The following is a 20,981-nucleotide window of genomic DNA, read 5'->3' as shown; positions in this document are numbered from 1 at the left end:
CCTATTTAAATAAGATATTAAACCAATCTAGATCCATTTTAACTCTCTAGAAGAATCAAACCTCTTGATATACAAATCTTTAAAAAAAAAGATTTGATCCCTCAAAACACTTCGTAAATTCAAAATTAAAATAAATCTAAGCTTATTAAACCTAAACTATTGATACAATTTCGTTTAAAAAAAAAACAAAATTATAAAAACTTTATTTTAAAATAGACCGGATCTGTCGGTATAAATATAATTAAAATAAGAACCATAATAATTTTCTTACATTTTTCCTAAAATTAAGGTAGAATAAACCAAATTTACAATTAAAACAATGTTAACGACCACCACACAAGTTAAGTCTCACCAGCGTCATCTCGCTTTGACAAGTACAGCGATAAAGAGAAAATAAAACAATTATATTAATAAATCTTTATAAAAGCTACTTTGGAAACCAGTCATTAAAGCTTTTGTCAGGTAATTTTGTTTTAATGTGCCAACCGGAGCTTTCGGCTCTCGTCAGGATTAATAGATTCACTCTGAGATCAGACGGGATCCTAGGTAAGATTTGAACTTCCAAGTTTGTTCGTCATATTTTGAAAATAAAGCATAGGGTTTGTCCTCACGTGTAAGGATCAGGGGTCTGCTCGTTTGCATTCATGGAGAAATCGTCTGACAGGGGTGGGCTCACTACCTCTGGTTCTCAATGTCCGTCTGCTGATAGTTTCGGGTTTTTACAAATATATTTTAAAATTCAGGTCTCTGTATGCGGCAATTTTGAGTATTGGCAAATAATTTTGCCGTTCTATCAACGCCGTTGTATGAATTTGGCTATGACTTTGCTTTTTGTAAACTCAATGATTTAAGCCAACAAAATTTGTGCTTGGTTGTCACAGTTTAAATCTACGCCTCGAGAGCTAATTATAACATTAGTTTAGGGTTTCAATTTAAGAAAATTGAAAATCTTTTCACATTGAAGTTTTCTAGGCGATAAGTATATTACTCAACAGGGCAATGGGCATTATAGTTGTTGTTTGCTGTGGACCATATTTCTTTTACATAATTTCACAGACAGAATCAAAGTACATTCCATAGCCGTGGTGCAAGTACGCGTAGGGATGGGGGTGATCCATCAACTGTTTACGTGTTTGTGTAACGATTCATTGAATCCATGGATATCTTCCATGAACAATAAGCCTTTTCTAAGAGGATAGTGCTTTCGGCCATTAAAGCTTCTTCTGCTGCAATCTTTTTAGGGTGCATATTGGTTTTGTCAATTTTTTTCTAGAATGAGTACATATGCTTGACCAGTATTTAACATTCTTGTGTAACGCCCTCTTCTTGTTGGTGGCCTGATCATCATGGAAGGTAGTATCTCTTTTATGCACATGTTTCTATCAAGCACCCTTACCATACCTGACTGAGTGTCTGTTCTATATGAAATAATATCATATAGACTATGTATAGAATGCCAAAATGAGCAGTATTACTGGAAATGCTAGAGGAGTTGGAACCTAGCAACAAAAATACAGAAGTACAATTTTTATTTTATTACACAAAAAAAAATCGTAATTTTATTCAGAGAAGAGCAAAATTACATTGAGCAGATGCTTCTTTGGCATTCTCACAGCCATTCACTTGTCCCAAAAAAAGACAAAATAATATCTAGATTCAACATCAAAATATTTATGTAAGTTATGAATAGAGGTAAACCATTATTTACACCAATGATGAAAATAGCACACAACTATCCATGTAAGAGGATAGAAGATGGCAAACCTGTTTTATATCCAATAGAGGTTGCCTTAGAACAATTATAGACTATAGTACAACAATTGAATACAAATTTGAACTGGTTAGATTTCACACAGGTTACTTAGCTAGTGATTCTCCCGGTGATGACGCAGCAGAAAAAGAAAATAGAGATTGCCTTCAGCCTGTCCTTACAGCAGTTATGAACAAGTTGAATGAGATCAAAGGTGGCAGTGATATAGACTGCAGTTTGATAGTGGGCACATGCATGCCTTCCTTCAGTTAATTCCAGTTTAGATGCTCTTCCAGAGTTAGAAGTTCTTGTATTAGATATATTTTATAATTTATTCTCTCTTTGAAGTTTATTTTTGTTAATGTTAGCATGCATCATGATTCATCTATTGTTAGTAGTGGGTGCAGATCCCTAGACACTTGGGGTGCTTATTTGTGAGGAGTTTCCAGTTTTAGGAAGAGGGCATGGATCTCAAGGATAGGATGCATTCTTGCATGGTCTAGTGCATCTTCCAAATTCCAATTGAGGCACACTTCACATGGTACTTATCCATGCAAGGAGGTTGCACCAGTTTTTTTCCGGGGAAAATAGAGTTCGTAATTTCTATTATGAAGAAGTAATAGAGATTACATGTTGTAGATGCCAAGGCAGGTTGCACCAGTTGATGTGACTAGAGTTAGGATTTGACTCAGTCATAAGGGGTGTTATTGCCCGTGTCTAGATTCATTTCATTGCTTATGTACTATGTATTTACTATTTCTTCCTTGCAGTGCTAGATTACAGATGCAGATCTTAGTGGTTCTAACTTCTATCTAGTGTATTTCTGCTTTTCTTATTTTCAGCAGTATGTGTTAAGCTTAAAATAGTTCAGATCTATTGTTTTGATTGGCATTTAAAGTTTTAATTACCTGGGCTTTAGGATTTTATTTCTGAGTGCAGAATGGTCTGAAAATGAACAAAACTAGTACTAGTTCAGTGCTGCACGAATAAGAATTCATTGAATTCCTGCGGCCTTTGTCCAACAAGTCTGAATAAAGAGTAACTTTCATGTTAATGTTAAACTATTTTTATTTTTGTTTTTTAAAGCAATTATTTTTACAGTGTGCAATAAGTCGTGCAATCATGTAATCATCTAACATAGAAAATATTAGGCATGGCAATTGTCAATGTGTTTCATGTTGCACAGACAGCTATGAGTAGCCCAAACTTATCATACATTGGTCTATTTTTCTTTTTTGGGATTATGTGATTATATTTAAATCTGGTCATTCACCGTAACTTGATCAAGTTTAAGTGGGAAAAAAACTAAACCTCGAATTCATTTATCTGTAAAAATCCCAAAACGATTTAGATTGCATAAAATAACTATGCCTAAAATTTCTCTATTTAATTATGCAACCATATGACACAATCAACATTATAACTGCTCAATGCACATCATAAACAATAGGCCAAATATATAAATTAGCCATGCTAGTGGTCATGCGTATATCGTGGAGAATCTTGAAGGGATTCTATTAATTTACATATTTGGTCTAAAACGCAGTAATGCACACATGTTCTAAAACAACAATCGATTTAGGATGCAATTGTATACTCAATTGAGATTGGGTTACTCCTACAATTATAATAATTCTCGTACTGTAGGTGATGTCAATAGAAGTTAGACACACCCAGTGCACTTTGGTTGGTTGGTTGATCTAGTTGTTAATATTGCCCTACAGGTAGTCGATGTCCAAATATATTTATTCATAATGGCCCATCAAGATGGACTTTAACAGGTTGTAATTTTGCTATAGAAAATTATTTGGGACTGTTACACTGTAAACGTTTGTCTCAAAGGATGTCATGAGCCCCATGAGTCATACCATGGACATGACTTCATAATGAAACATTCTTTTGGCTGATGCAAAATGTCATACTATTAAAAGTGACTAAATACATTCTAATACAGGTTGTATAATGGGAATCCAATTGAGCTTCTGCAACTGTAGCAATAGTAAATTGATGATTTTGGTTAATTTCTTATTTATCCGTATATATATATATATATATTCTTTCTTTCTTTCTTTTCCATCTTGACATTTTATGCTGCACATTTCTGTTTACAGGGGTTTTCACTTGCAATTCATAATACTTGAATGCAAGTAAGAAGCAACATAGAAGATTCAAGAAAGCTTTTGCAGGTTGCACCATCTTTCTCTTCAGTTAGCTTATTATTCCAGTCCAATTCATTGGAGTTGATCCATCTCAGTACGTGGCAACACCATGAATTGCGAAGTTTTTAATCTCAATGAATTGGTGAGCTTCTTACCTTTTTGATTGATTTAGTTGTTTACCGACACTATTTAAGTATCTTATGACAAATGCATATCACTATTAGTGTAAATGTATGAAGGTTCACTTGTGCTTTTAGTGAATAATAAATATAGCATCTTCTTCTTTTTGTCATGCTTTTAGGGGCATTCTTTACTGTGTGATTGAGGGGTTATCCTTGCTCTTATGTAAATTTCTCCATGGTTTTAAGTCATTTTGTAGAGAGGAGATGCTCCAGAGTCTAAACCCCTCACTGCTTGTCTATTAATACTAGATGCATATTTAATCTAATTTATTTTCTTTTCATTTCTTCATTTTTTTCTCAGGAATATTTGTAAGAAGATAGATTATGCATGGGTAATATGTTGGACTTTTAGTGCCTCAGAAACTGTCCAGTAAAGCGCCATTAATCGCAGCAGCAAGCAGATGAGATCTGGGCGCATGCTGTGAAGGTATGTGGCAGGTACTGTAGCAGCGATTCTGTACAGTGGTCTGTACAGCAGCATTAATGACAGCAACAGCAGTACACCCTCCTTTGGCAGTTCCATACAGCAGTAATGAAGGTGTAGGGCATTTATGGAGTAGAGAGATATAGAGGGCACATGCATGCCAAAAGCATGGATGTGCTATCATCAGTTCAGTTCCAGTCGACGTGCTGTTTCATATTTAACAGTTCAGTTCTATTTTTGAGTTTTGCTTTAGTTAGTAGTTGCAATTTGCATGCACAGTTAGGGTGCTTTGCTGGTGGTAAGTTTCAGAGCATAGGTGGTGTGCAGATCACTAGAAGAGAGATATGCATGCAGCATGCATACTTGCGCTATCTTCCAATGGGCAGACTTTCCTAGGAATAGATCATTCATACAAGGTTGAGGGCACTAATACCAATGCATGGAATAGGTCTTGGATTTAGATTTATTTCAATTAAGGCCCTGTTGTGGATGTGTCCAGATTCATTTTACCTTCTAGTCTATAAGGAATAAGGCAGGGGTATAGGTTGTATTGATTCAGCATTTCAGAGTAAAGCAGTGGGTGAAGGGTGAGTTTGGAGCATTCGGTGTATTTTCTGTTTTCAAGAGTAATAAACTTACTTACCTGACACGGGGACATGGGACATGCAGGGCACCGGGATACGAGAGTCTGACATGGGACACAAAGACCCCCTGGAACAGGACACATAGGACATGTTATATATTAAAAAAAATAATAGATACATCATATTCTGATATTACACAATTGCACAAATTGTCATGATGATACAAGTAACAAATTCAATTAGATTCATATATGTACTTTGTAAGTTTGTAACATTATGCATACAATCATGATTCATCAATGATACAAGTTTTTAACTAGAAATTAACCATAAACACAAGAAATTAACGATAAACTACAACTTTCTCATTAAGTCATCAAAATCAAAATGTATTACATAGGTATTGAGTCCTAAGGACTCCTGACTAGGAATGCCAATGGAAAATAGCAAATACAAAACAAGGTAGACACTAGAACCTAGAACCGAAGAATCTCATAGGCTCTGCAGTGCTGCCTATAGCTCAAAGTCATCAACATCAAAATTAGCATAAGTTCCACCACTGCTCTCTTTTGCATCCTCCTCCTATGTATCCAATGTAATCTCTGCATCTGCTGGTGTGGAGGATGTCCGCTCAAGAGTATCATCATCATCAAGAGTGACAAGCTCTAGCACTGGGTCATTAAGATCTAAGTTGGCCAATGCCAACTCAACACTGTTGTCCAAACCCATGTCATTAGCAAAGATGTCCCACATCTTTGTTCTTTCCCTTCAACCATTCCTCCCTTTGCCTGTAAATAAGACGGAGGTTGGTGTGCATTATCTCTGCCGTAGATTTCTCAGGCCTGCTCTTTTTCAAACTATACAAATTTTCATATGTGCTATAATTCCTCTCGCAACAAGAGGATGAAGTAACTTGAGAGAAGAGCCTCATGGCTAATTGCTGTAGAGTAGGGCATGTTGCCCCATGGGTTGCCCACCAAGAACAAGGCTTCTTAGCCCCCTATCTCTAATAACATCATAACTTGCAAATCTCCCAGTGCTAGTGGAAAACTCTACAAAGGCATCCTCCACCTCATCAAGGGATGCTTTATTCCAAAATATTCATCTCAATGCATCCTTCCTCCACTGTGAAATCATCTCACCATCCATGTGAGGAGGGAATTTGCGTGGAGGTCCACCATTCAACCACTCATGGCTATAGTATTTTGAATTCAATGAGTGAGCCAAACAATGCAAATGTGTGCAATTCTTGTCCCACTTGCTGACAAGAATATCTTGTATGGTGGTGAAGGCCTCTGCTGATGTTTCATACTTAGGGCATTCACTTTGAAAAATAATGGTCCTCATGGACTCAATCATGGAATCCCATCCCCCGTAAACCTCTCCTAGGATGGGTTTGTCTATATTTGCAAATCACAACAACGCAATGATAGGGTCCATGATCTTAATAGTAAGATCTATCCTCTCCCACCAAGCATCATCTAATACTGTGTCCTTGACTCTTTTTGAGGTTGCTTGATCTATCTTTCTCCAAAAGACCAAAACTCTGAAATAACCATGGACCCAAGAGCGGTCTTGACCTCCCTCAACCTCTTCAGCATGATGAATGCAGAGGCAAATCATGTATCTGCAATCTTCAACAATGATAGATGTGTGTACTCTTTGTAGATTGTGAGGGCATTGGTATGATTTTGTACAAAGTTGCGGATATGCCATGCATCCTCAATAAGAGTTCCAATCCAAGGTACATCAAAAGCAATAGATTTGAGTGCTAAATTCAAGGAATGGACAATGCAAGGTGTCCAAAATACTTGTGGATATTTAGCTTCCACAATCATGCCAGCAGCCTTGCAAACAAGTGCATTGTCTATAATGATTTGCACACAAGAATCAACACCTACATCTTCAATAACTTTAATGAACAACTCACCCATATATTGTGCATCCTTGTATTTTCCAAGAGCATCCACTGCTTTCAAGAAAACTAGTCCATTCAAGGAAGACACCATGAAGTTGATGAGTGGATGGTGTGCTGCATTTGTCCATCCATTAGAAACAATACTAACCCCAGATGTTGGCCATGCTGATTTAATAGGCTCAAGCATTTTATCCACCTCCTTCTTTGCCTTACTCAACAATGTAGTTCTAAGCTTCTCTGACCCAGGAGGCACATACCCCGATGGAGCCCCTTGAGTTAGAGCTCGGCACATCTCAATAAATAAAGGTGATTGTGCAACATTAAATGATATGAAGTTGAGATAGAAAAAGAAGGCAATGGTGATATCAATCTCTTCTCGCCTCTCTTGCTGAAATATCTTGTCCATTGGACCAAGTGCCCTCCTTTTTGCTGCTTGACCTGCACCCCCACCGGAACTCCCAAATGGATAATTGACACTGCTTTTCCTCAAGAATGGAAGGGGATCCTCATCCTTGTTTTTCTTAGATGATGCAACCACCATTGCCACACCAACATTGGCCTCTCTTTCTAATTCTTTCCTCTTAGATGCAGTCACTCCTAAACATGCTCCAATTCCACAAGATGGTAAGCCCAACAAATGTGCTTTCACACAGAAATAGGTGCTCTTGAATTGAGTGTTGCAAAAGTTGCATTTCCAAAGAACATTGCCTCCTCCCTTTAACTTGCTGCCTGGCCCTTGATCTCTTGTAACATACTTCCACAAGGGATATTTACTTTCTTGAGCTTGTTGTCTTGCTAAATTGATGTTTCTCTCAACATTTGAAGACCCACTTCCAAGTTCCAACAGATGGAACACTAGCAGACCCTGATGAAATTGAAAGAGGGGGCATCACCAATGGGGATATTCCTCCCTTTTTTGCCCCTTCCCTGCTTCCCTTGATTGAGCCATGACTGCTGTAAAAATAAATAAAAAATGTAAACAAAATGACAGGCACACTGCTGTAGCAAAAATAGAAAAAAAATGGAAGAGAAATCCACATACCTGTTGCTTGAATCACCTCCAAAACATGCCAATCTCCTTTGCTGGTCGCTCCCACAGTCCCACAGCTCCAAAACCACAAATGAAAGTGAGGAAAAAAGGCCCAAATTGGCCTTTTAGCAACCACATGGGTCCCTTTTTGCTGGACACGTGTCTGAAAATCAGGATTCACTGTGGGAGCGAATCTGATTCTCGTGGGACACGAATCCTGATTTTCGGACACACGTCCCTCAAGAATTGTGTCCAATTTGCTTGATTTGTGACCACGTGGGGGGGGGGTGCGAATCCGGTTACTTAGGCAATAAACAATGATGTGACTTTTCAGATCTGTGTACTTGCTGACTTGCTGATACTTTCTTCAGTTTTTCTTCAGTTTGATGAGTTTCAGGCTTTCAGCTCCTAGCAAATATCAGATTGCAGTCTTGATAGAGATATCAGTTTTCTGTTTTCATAGATAGGTAGTTTAGAAATCAGACGAGGACTGTTATGATGTGCTCATGTGCTTGGACTTGTATGATTTCAATTTTCTGATGCAATTACATGGGCCCTAATACATAACCAAATAAAACTCATCCCCTATTCAATCCTACATAGATCTGAAAAGCTCAGGATGCCATTGTTTTCTTTTCTCTCACGGCTTCACTAATCTCCTAGATTTGTCAATGTTATTGAAATATTAAGTTGACAGGTTACAGAGCATGTGCTACTGCTAGGTATATTGTTAAAGACAATAAAGGAAAGAGTACATTATCACAGAATAACAATAAGACTTCCATACATGTTTGAGTCATTAGCAACAGACTACAAGAGAAAATATGACAAAATGACCAACTTGGGGTTAACAGGCTGGAACATAACTTGCTGAATTGCATTTGCTATTTTTCATGTCTTGTAATTTAGGCTTTAGTTTTCATTCTCATTTTCATGTTTGCTATGTGGTTATCCTTCTGCTGTTTGTTAGTGATGCAAATATTCTAATCTTTAGGATGCATTGCATGCTGCTCTCCTAAGCATTGGAGTTTTATTATTAGAGGGTTTCCCTGTGATTTTGCTTTTGCATCTGTATCATGTTTTAGAAGAGGAAATCTGTTTTACTTTTCAGATTTAAATCTCCCACATTTTCATTTCACCTTGTCCTGGTGTTGCAGGAGAGAGCATTGTTTAAGGTGCTCAATATCCTAGTTTGTTTATGAAATACAGATGTGTTTGAACTACAGCATTTTCTAGCTACTAACTGTCCAGATTTTAACCTTTGGTTGTGCAGGAGGTGGAGCATTTTCAAATTCGAGAAGTTTTACGCTGTATGAATTACATTCCTTGCTTTCTTACTGCAAGTTAATGTACTCATATTTTTATTTAATTTGCAAATGTGGCCCTTCATCTATTCCAATTCTTTTGTTCAGAGTTCATATCTCATTGATAAATTATAATATTGCCTATCTTATTAGGCTTTTTATCTCTCCATCTCATGCAAGAACATAATGAGTATTTACTATTCCCAGGACCCAGATGTTTCCTATCATCTTGAGTACTGATTGGCCATTTCTGTGTTATTTTTGTTTATTTTATTTAAAAAAAAGCGTGGTTGGGCCCAATGACTTGTAGCCTGAAAGATAAATAATGAAATAATAAAATGAGAGTAGTTTTCACATGAATTATTTGGAGCATTCATGTTCTCATGTTTTTTATCTATCTTGTTAACTCTTTTATCCCTACATGTCATGCAAGAATATAATGAATGTTTCCAAGGGCCCTTACAATTCCTATCATTTCCTGTACTGAATGGCCGTTTCTGTACCATTTTTATTTATTTAATTTTCCATTTCTTTTTAACTTTTAGGCATGGATGAAAAAATAGAAATATAGTCATTCTGTTATTCACCACTTCAGAAAATTTTGAATCTGTGTAGTTTTGAGAAATCGAGGGCAGCTAGATTAGATGATTTCTCTTATCTTTGATAACTGCTTGTGATGTATCTTACTTTAACTTGATTAGCTTTTTCTTTCACTTGATTATAATTATTGTTCTTATCATCAAACAGCTACCAAAACAAAAAAAACAATGAGACAAGAGGACACAAGATATAGGCAATCAACCAAGGCCAAAACCTCTCCTCTTGAGAGGAAAAGCCACAAGAACTTTTCTCTTATAGATCTTCGAATGATGAATTCCAAGACCTATGACCCTTGTCAAATGACCCCTCCAAGACCAAGTCACAATTCTTCTTGAAGACCTTACTTCTAACAAAGTCAACCCAAGTCTCTTTGCTTCAAATCTGTCTTTACATCATAAGCTCGGACCTGCACCTTGACTGTAATTTTCGGCCTCTCTTGACCTGCAATTTTTTATCCCTTCTTCTGAAACCCTAGGATAGCACGTGTGAAACGAAATGGAGAAATATGCCTTCTTTTACCTTTGACTTGGTCTCCTTCTTTTTCCTTGTGAACTTGGTTGTCAAAAACAAGTCTTATTGGCACCAATGAATAACTTCTTGATGGTACTGCAACTTGGCTTCCCTGCAACAGATAGAAGCCCTAACTTCTTTGCACGTGTGAGGTGTAAGTGGTCCAAAAACAGTCCAAAAACAGTCCCAAACTTTCGGTCTTCCTTCTTCTCTTCGCTATCTAAGAGACTCCTTGTTCTTCCTTTTTCGCACTTCTTGCTTGCTCTTGGATGTTGGATTGATACTTCTTTGAATAAGGCCAAATGCTCCTATATAGGCTTCCTTGAGTGCCCTAATAGGCCGACTTGTCCTTCTAGATAGGCCGACTTGCTCCTTTTGAAGGCCGACTTGATCGTAGCACTATGACAAGGTCTTGGAGGGTCTTTGACTCTATTTAGACTCAAATAATTTTTTCTTTACAATATGTGAAATGCCCAAAAGGGTCTTCCATACATGACAATGACTTAATTGACTCAAAGACAAGCCCTAGAAGCACACAATGGGTGCTTGACCTATAAATCAAATAACCTTGAGCATGAAACCCATGCGTCAAGCATGACAATAATAATTTTATTTTTCTCTTTACATCAAATACATAAAATCATGATTACATATGTCATGATGAAGACCAAACCTATTTACATATTTCAACACTCCTTCTTAACTAGGGAGGTTTCATAATCCATACAAGGTATTTGAACAATCTCAAATTGAAGAATTCTCATAAGAAGAGTCGGGTTGGTAAGCCATCTCATAAGCTACTTCCTTAGCTTATGCCAGAGCATCTTATCATACCAATCAACATTGTCACATAGCAAGGCCTTGACTAACAACTCTATCTCTCCACAAGATCAGAGCACAATGCTGGCAAGACCAATGACTGATAGACACCATCATCATTGTTTCTCAAGGCACATACCCCACCCAGGTGTTCACTGGGCATGTCCTCGGGGCATGCCCCTTTTAGGACAGTTCCTATCTTGGAATAACACATCCTCAAGGAATTTCCTCTCGACTACTCTTGCTTATTGGATGCCCTACTGCATCCTCAAAGAGTATCAGAATCAACTTAGATGCTTACCCAATCCTCCATTCTTTCTTTAGACAAGAATGATGTGTCTATCTCTCCCTCTCAACTAGGGAAGATATACTCATTCTTATAAAAGGAATATACTTAAGCTCCCTCTTAACCAAGGACTTGCCCAAGCTCCCTCTCAACTAGGTACTTTTTTCCAACAACAACTTTTTTCTTTTTGGTGGAGATCATGGTATTATCAGGTGCTTGTAGGGCTCCTCCTGTCGATGTCATGAACTTCATCTTCTTTATTATGGAGCTTTCATCTTCTAGTTCTTCTTCATAGGGCATCAACCATCCATCACTTTCCTTCAATGAACCATAGGATTGAACCAACAATCATGTCATCCTTCTTTTCATCGAAAAGTGATCTTCCTGTCCACATCTGGTTTTTCTTCATATAGATATCTTTTCCAAGTCATGTTTCTCTCAGGATCTTCCATCAATTCCCATGAGTACTAGTTGTAGGTGACATCTACAACTCTCTTTCGGTAGCTCTGTTTCAACCCAACCAGATGTTGTTCAAAAATTTAATATGAACTTCAAATCAAAATTACCTTTTATGATGGCCTTTCATCATGACATCTTGCTTACTTGCAACATCAACTTCCTGCATATTCATAAACACATTTCCAAGACATTCAATATCAAGGGTTTCCTTCCTTTACAAACTTTATCTTCTCCATGGAGATGTCCTAGCCAATTCTTTTAGTCATCGGATGTTGATCACTTATCTTATCTTATGTGACTATAGTTGCATTTTTCACAAATTCTTCTTCTTTTATCACATATTGTTCCTAGGAACTTCTATACATAGTTCCTTCATCTTGTCAACCACCTCATATTCCATATGAGGACATATTATGTTGATTTCATTTTATCAATATGTGAACTAGTTCAAGACATATGCCTCCATGCATCTTTCCAAAGGAAGAGATCCTTCTCCTTCGATCATGCTCACGAGTTAGAGCTTTCACCGATGTTATTCGCAACTATATGATGACATGACTTAATCTATCAACTATATACATACCTCTTTTCTCTTTTTGGTCATCTAGGCTTCCTTCAGCAATTTCCTTTCCTTGCTTGAAGGTTCTTCAATGTGATGTTGCTTTTTTTGGTGTTCCTTATAGCATGGTTAGGATTGACTTTCAGGGTTGGAGGCAGACAGGTCACAGGTGCAGGTTACGTCATTAGCGGGCCTAGGGGCTTTTGGAGATGTTTCATGGGGTTTTGAGCAGTTTCTATGGGATCTGATGGAATTCGCTTGGCATGTTCCATCTTCTGCACAACTTGCCTTCCGTTTCGTTGCATTCCGACAACTTTCAAAAAACAAGGTTATTAGTGGCCTAACTCAATCAATCACGCTTAAGGTGGCGTTCTGAGAGGAATACCTAACGGAACACCTTAGTGTAATAACTCGCTGGAACCGGAACAAGAAGATCTATAGGATGGGATGTTTAGAAGTGATTTTCAGTGGCCTGAGGAGACATGGTGGCCAATTTACGCTTTCCCACATTAAAATAATATTTTAATTAGAGGGAAAAGTGCTCCATGACTAAAATAATAATAAAATAGGAGGTTTTAGAGGGGTCCATTAGTTTTATAAAAAGAGGAGGCCATTAGAGGACATCTTGGATTTGATATTTCTTGTATGAGAGGTTGAGAACTAGGTTCTCTACTTCATTGGTAGCCCCATGACGAAAACCTTTGGGTGATTCAGTGAGATTGGGCGAGTACCCTTCTCCACTTGGTGAATTCATCCATAATTCACATGAGAACTCAATAGTGACATTTCAGTTCTGTTTTAGAGGGGCCAACACAACATTGGAGCGAATTCTTGAGGTCAATTTTCCATCTCAATTATTTTATTGTATCAACATGTAAACCCCAGTTTCTTATTATAATAAAAGTTGAGATTGTTTCTGCTCATAGTATTATTGAATTGCATGCATTCTATTTGTTATATTTTACATGACAATCTTCTGTTAAGTGAATGGTAATTTTTATGGAGAAATTTTGGTTGGGTTAAATTTCTGCATAATTAGCAAAATATCCCGTTTGGGATATTACAGTGGTATCAAAGCCTTGGTCTTGGCTTAGCATGCGGGTTTCTCAATTTTCAGTTGTAACAGTTATTGTTGGAGGGTTATTCCGTCTATTTGCTAGAGAAGCCAAAGATCCAATACTTGTGTTCGACAAATTTCTCTTATTAAGTATCCAACAAATTCTCTGCCAAATTGTCTTTTGCTCATAATTATCCAACAAATTGACAATTTGAGGAAATAATTGAAACTCAATGTATGTTGAGAGGGGTCGTCAAATGAATTTTATTGAGTGGCCAAACTCAATTGAGGACAAGTTGTTGAGGACCGTCCAAGTTTCTGGAAGGGGGCGATGCAAATTACATTGGGGCTGTAAATTAAAACTGCAAGGTTGATGGGATAAAGGTGTGTCGAAGCCCAATTTGTGAAAAGCCAATTCCATCACTGGAAGACCGAGAATTCCCATGCATACAAAAATCAAAATTTCAAACCAGAACTTTGCGTATTGGGAGACTAATTGGTAAGCCGCGTCTATGTGCATGCGAAGGTCAACTGATTTATTTGGTCGGATTTGTGATCAAAGGGGCCAACGGTAGTCAGCAGACGAGTTGGTGGAAAGCTAGGCAAATTTTTATAAAGTTTATTAAAAGGGAATGCCATATTCAAGTGGAACTCGAATTGTATGTTCAGAACACTTTCGTGAGGTTAAACCACTGCAATGTTAGCCGTGCAGGGACAAATAGCAAACATGATTGAAGCCGTCTTCTGGAGTCGAGTTCACTATTATTTATGCATTGTCCAAACTGAGAGCGTAAGGGTATGCACTAAGACGATAAGCTCATTGTAGAGTGACGTTTGTGTAGGGTGCTCGACGTTTTGCTAAGACATAGACAAGTGCATTATGATTTTGTTAGCTGAATTTGGATAGAGGCTCGAGCCCTATACACGTGCTCATAGAAGCCAAAATTGTTGGTGACAATTCAAAGAAAAGCTGGTGTGATTGGAGCCAACACCAAGACCATTAGCATAGAGCTTGAACGACCAACGTCAGGGGTGAGGACTCCATTTCTGTAGCAATCGACAACTAAGTTGAATTGGTTAAGGCAACTGAATTAGATAAGGCCTGAATAATTTTTCTAGGCAATAACTTCATTGGTATATGCTGAAGCTACGCATAGTGCAACCTGTAGCAGAGGTTTCGTGATTTTATTCAAATTATGCAGTGCCGGAGGCGTGGGCAGGTTCAAAACAACCTCAGTGATTGCTCGACCGAACTGTCATCCCTGGACGAGAGGCAATTTTGAACGACGGAGGCACGTGATTCTTGGGAAGGTGGCTCAATCATTTTGTGAAGCTGAAATTTGTGGGACGAAGAAGCCAAGACGAGTTTGCTGTGGAAGAATACGTGCACCCTTGTTGTCAATGTTGGATCGATGTGTACTCTGTTGGTGTAAATCATGGTGACAAAATAGGGTGTAAAGAGTACATATGCAAGTGGCAGTGCACATGATCGAGGTGCAGAGACAAGCCCTTGTGTGGGTGGTGTGTGATGCTCGAACATTGTGAGGGATGAGAGCCTTTTTTATTGCCAAACGGGAGCTTGGGCAATGAGCCACTGTATGTAGCTTGCAGAGCGAAGACTTGTAGCACGTGAAGACTTGCAACATGACTTCTGTAGCAATTTTTTGAGATCGCGGGTGATCTGAAATCGATCATAAACTAAAACTAAAGTAGAATTGATTAAATGCCAACAGTGAATTGATTGTTAACCTTAAGTGTTGAAGGTGGAAGACTGAAGGAAAGTAGTTGATTTAAGATTGAACCAATAACTTAAGAAACATAATTAAGCTTGAAATTGCAGTGAAAACAGAGATAGAAGACAACAAACATTGATTACAGAGTTCGTCCCTGATGGACTACGTCTCCAGGTCCGCTTTATTAGGATTTATCGAAAGAGGTCTTTTACACAGCAAAAATACCAGACTGAATGTGCACGTAGGCACTTCTGGTCTCTGTCAACAGAAAGCTCTCTCTCCTAGCTTTCCAACGTCTGTCTCGGTTCCCAATTCCGGGCAAGATACACTGAAATCAATAACTGTCTCTCTTGCTCAGCATCTACTTACAAGACTCAAAATCACTCTATTGCCTTTTCCATGAGAAAACTAATGTATTTCTAAGGTTGCAGGTGCATTCGAGGCTTCCCAAGCTAAGATAGGCATGAATGGGTTTGATTTGGATGGGTAGAGGCTCGTCTTATGACTAGTTGACAACTTAGCGTTAAGTTACATGGTGGGCTGATTAAAATAGTATGAAAACTAACAATAAAACCCATAAATAACTTTGGATAACTCTTGTGGTCAACTAACAGCGCACGATGGCTAACTGCAACCATGTGACTGCTGCGGTCTTATCGTAGGTGGACACCTTGCAGCTTGGATCCAGCGGTCTCAGAATCGTTTGCTGACTCCGCCATGTGATAGCTTCCAAAACCCCGATGGTTACGACTTCATCCGCAGCTTACCCTTCGGTGGTTCCGACTAACGGTGAGTCCCTCGACTTACAAGTGACAGCTGTGTGACGGTTAAGTCTCCGCTGCGGTGAAAGCTGTCTGTGGTCACCCAACTGCGTGTTGATTACTCACATGCAGACTGCAACCTCGATGGTCACCCTCCGCTGCGATTACGGTTACTCTATCGCCTATTCACATCTGCGGTACCGTTGCGGTCTCCAAACCCACGCGGTTAGGGACTGTGGATTGATTTTTATTGTATTTGATTTTACAATAAGGTCTAAAGTGGGTTATTTGCAATGGTTTTTAGTGCATAGGTTTAGCGACTAGGTTCTAGCATTAAGGTTTTACACCATAGTTTTAGTGCTAGGTTTAGGCTTATTACAAATGTGTTAGGTCCCCATTTAGGGTTGTCACCTTATTAAGAAAATAAGCCATATACAACACATTGTCACATTGTGACATCAATTTAGACCACATTTCCACCATGAAGAACTGACGACGAAACCAACACCGAAAGAACTGAAGAACATTGGCGAAGCTGACGAAGTTGAAGACGACTTGAACTCTCTAGATACACTGGACTGACAAGATCCTCCTGGATCAATCCTCTCCACTTGAAAGCTTTTGTACCACAAAAGTTTGATTTAAGCAGATATCAGGTGAGGGTACAACTCCCTCACTCTTCCTATCTCCATCCACCTTGCCTTGGTTGGATTCATGTCCTTGAGTCCCACCCGAAGATATTCAACATCTCCATACCTTGAAGATCGAGTCTTCTTATCCAAGATGATATCTTCCTGCAACTCATTCATATGCTCAGGTGCCAAATCATCGATAGTCGGAATTTGTGTATCTTCCTCGGGATCCATGATCATCGGAGGTTCATACAACTTCAGATTTTCTACATTTACAACTCAGTAAATACGCATGTAAGGAGGTAAATCTAATCGAAATGCATTATTTCCAATCTTTTCCACAACCTTGAAAGGACCATACCTGATAGGTTTCAGTTTCTTACCTTCTCCTTTCAATCTGTCTTTACTGATATACAACCATACCTGATCGCCGGTCGGAAAATGATGATCGACTCGATGCTTGTCATGGCGCATTTTGTACTTGGCCTGACTCTTCTCTAACTGATCTTGCACTGCTTCATGTATCTGTTGAATGAACTTAACTGCTTTGTTTGCATCATCATGTTCACCCACTTTATCTTCTTCACCGAACATGAAATCCATCGGTGACTTTGGTAGATACCCAAAACATGTTTCGAATGGCGATCGATTAGTCGAAGAATGTAAGGCTCGATTGTAAGCATGCTGCACATAAGGTAAAGATTCATCCCACAACTTAGGATGTTTACTGCAGTAACCTCGGAGAATATGTATGACTGTTCTGTTCACCACTTCTGTCTGTCCGTCGGTCTGTGGATGAAAAGTTGTGCTCTTCTTCAGCTTTGTGTCCATGAGTCCCCACAAAGTGGACCAAAACTCTCCTACAAAACGAGTGTCTCGATCAGAAATAATGGAAGTAGGTAACCCAAAATGAACCCATACCTGTTCGAAGAACATATTTGCAGTCTATTCAGTTGTCACTTGCTTTTTGCACGGAACAAGAATGCACATCTTGTTGAATCTGTCAACCACAACATACATGTAATCATGCCCTCTCCTGGACATAGGAAGTCCTCCAACAAAATCCATGGAAATGCTATCCCATGGTCGTAAAGGAACTGGAAGTGGTACAAACCAATCTTTTGATTGCTTGGCTTGCTGGTCAAACACATCACACATCCTTTAATGTACTTAACAACTGTTTCATACATACGAGGCCAGTAACAATACCTTTGAATTTGTGCCATTTTTTTGCTTACTCTAAAATGTCCTGAAATGCGAGAAGAATGTGCTTCCCGAATGACATGCGCTCTTTCTGTCCGTGGTATGCACAACTTACCCAAATGATATAACAACCTGTCATGAATATGATAATTGATTTCTTCCACTTGAGCACCATGAGTTAGTGATTCATAAATATCTTTGAAATCAACATCTGTACTATATTGTTCTATATAACTTTCATGTTTCAAAGAATTATTTTGTAGCACTACTGAAGCATTCAAAGATGGTCTAGACAACATATCAACTACTTTGTTTGTGACACCTTTCTTGTACTTAATTACTAAGTGAAATTGTTGAAGAAATCCCATCCATCTGTAATGACGAGATTGTTGCAACTTAGTTTGAGACTGAAGGTACTGAAGCGGCTGATGATTTGTGTGAATCACTGTTTCCTTACCCATTAAATAATGTTTCCATTTCTTAACACTTTCAACCAAAGCAAATAGTTCTTTATCATATGTTGGATAATTCATTACTACCTTAGAAAAAGTTTTAGAATGAAAACAAATTGGTTTCCCTTTTTGAAGTAAGACTGCACCCATTGCATAACCACTAGCATCTGTTTCAATTTCGAATGGTTGTTGAAGATCTGGTAAAGCTAAGATTGGTGCTGTGACAATTTTCTGCTTAAGTGTATCAAAAGATTTTTGTTGTTTTCCTCCCCATTGAAAGGGAACTTTAGAACATGTTAAAGCATGTAACGGTGATGCAATTAAAGAAAACTGAGTAATAAATTTCCTCCAATACTGAATCGCACCTATAAAACTTCTAACTTTAGTCACATTCTGTGGTCTTGGCCACTTAACAATCACATCGATTTTAGCTGGATCTATTTTCAAACTTCCACCTCCAACTATGTAACCAAGATAATTTAGTGAAGTTTTCCCAAACTCACATTTGGAAAGTTTAAGGTACAATTTTTCCCTGTGCAACACTTCGAAAACCTGCTTAACATGCCTAACATGCTCTTCCATACTTGAACTGAAAATCAGAATATCATCTAAGTAGATTATGACAAATTTATCAATGTATGGGCGGAAAACATCATTCATAACCCGCATGAAAGTTGCTGGTGCATTACACAAACCAAAAGGCATTACTAACCATTCAAATAGTCCCTGCCTAGTTTTGAATGTAGTTTTCTAGATGTCATTTTCTGCTATGCGAATTTGATGATACCCACTTCTTAAATCTAACTTAGTGAAATAAACAACATTTTTTAGTTGATCAAGTAAATCATCTATCCTGGGAAGAGGATACCTGTTTTTGATTGTGATTTTGTTTAAGGCCCTAAAGTCGACACACATTCTCCATGTCCCATCTTTCTTAGGAACCAAAATTATGGGTGAGCCACATGGAGATGAACTAGGTCGAATAAAACCTTTTTCAATCAATTCCTGGATTTGTTTCTTTATTTCTTCGTTCTCTATAACTGACATGCGATATATTCCGATATTAGGAAGAGGGGCATCAGACATCAATTGTATCTCATGTTGTATTTCTCGCTTAGGAGGAAGATGTTTTGGTTCTTTAAATAGACTTGGAAAAGATTCTACCACTTTAACCAAACTATCTTTAAACTGAGACTCACAACCTGAAAAAGCATCCTGTCGATCCTTATGTTGTTCTTTTACAACCATGAGTACATATTTCTTACTTGAACTTATTGTTGACCTAGGCTGTCATTGATGTCAATATGGCAATATTCTAGATACTAGATGACGATATGAAGCCAAGGGGAAGCATAGCAGATCCATGAAGAGACAGGAGCAAGGCCATCAGGATGGCCAAGCCATAAGCAAGAGGAGTTACCAAAGGAGGTCTTTGAAAGACACTGCCAAGCCAGAGGAGCCACATTGGAGCATTGCATGTAATACATGCCCAAGAAGAACTAAGAGAAGCTACAGGAGGAGCCATATATATATATATATGTATGCCAAAACAGAGTTATCGGAGCTACAGGAGCAACAGAGCAAGCAGAACAGAGCATATATATATGCCAAAGAAGAACAGAGAAAACAGAGGACGCAAACAGAGCGATCGAAGAGCATATCGGAGCGCAGACATATATATGTATGCATTTAATAGCTTTCGGGAACTATCGGAGCAATGTATGCCACAAAAGGGTCATATGCATGCAAATGAGCTATCAGAGCCATACATGCCACAGATTGCACTATCGGGAGCTATCAAAGGAGCAAATGGAGTCGATTAGAGGAGCATAGAGGAAGAGCAGAGGACACAACGGAAGAGTATTATAGCGAAGTAGTATATAATATTGGAGGAGCCACATAGAACCGATAGAAAGGAAACAACGGAGCAATATATAAACAGAGTTAAAGGAGTGGAGCAATATATACTATCGGAGGCGGAGCAGTATATTATATCGGTGGGTTCTATTAAGTGTCACCCCCGAAACCTTCGATTGTGATAATGTATGCGGACCCGATGGTCCTATTATATTGCACCCTATTGTTATACCGCATCCGCAGTAATCACAATGTATAAGGGGCTGTCACCCCCGAACCCCCGATTGCGATATATACGTTGCGGACCCGACAACAACATTAAGGTAGGTTTAATGTTATATCGCATCCGCAGGAGGATAGGCCCGTCGGCCATCGGCGATGTCATGGGGTCGATATATAAAGGTCCCCTGGAAGCCTCATTTTGTCGATTGCTATTGCACAGTCGGACTCGATGGGTTTTATAAACCCGACTGTATAAACCTTGAGTTCCCCGCGTAAAGGTTTTTCAATGTATTTGTGGGTTTCGGTGTAAAGACCGAAATACAAAGGAAAAGCCCCGGAAGCCTTGATCGCCGATTGCGATATACGTAGCGGACCCGATACGGTATAGATGCGGGTGTAATAAATCTTGAAGTCGACCCTTCAACGTTTTCGCCTGTTTTTCTTTGATTTGCTGTGTGTATGAATATTTGCCGTGTGCGG

The 20,981-nt window shown here is 38.6% G+C and overlaps 1 protein-coding gene across 3 annotated transcripts in view; it reads left to right on the top strand.

Annotated features, from left to right (window-relative positions):
- The first annotated feature begins 392 nt into the window (after nucleotides 1-392).
- LOC149261617 (meiotically up-regulated protein) overlaps nucleotides 393-20,981 on the top strand; it is an 85,097-nt gene continuing 64,508 nt past the window's right edge. For 2 of the 3 annotated variants that reach the window (XM_089422487.1, XM_089422484.1), the window contains exons 1-3: nucleotides 393-546; nucleotides 3,862-4,051; nucleotides 9,321-9,357. In XM_089422487.1, coding sequence (XP_089278613.1) covers nucleotides 4,019-4,051; nucleotides 9,321-9,357 — 70 coding nt within the window. In that variant the 5' untranslated portion in view covers nucleotides 393-546; nucleotides 3,862-4,018. Of the gene's footprint in view, nucleotides 667-3,861; nucleotides 4,052-9,320; nucleotides 9,358-20,981 lie in introns of all 3 variants that reach the window. The other variant, XM_089422485.1, reaches the window with a different exon arrangement.

This window comes from Pinus tabuliformis, chromosome 6 (assembly GCF_031772625.1).
Source record: "Pinus tabuliformis cultivar Carrire ecotype Pingquan chromosome 6, CPIR1, whole genome shotgun sequence".
Lineage (NCBI taxonomy): Eukaryota > Viridiplantae > Streptophyta > Pinopsida > Pinales > Pinaceae > Pinus > Pinus tabuliformis.
The sequence above is the reverse complement of the archived record's forward strand: the minus strand, read 5'-3'. Positions and strand labels throughout refer to the sequence as shown.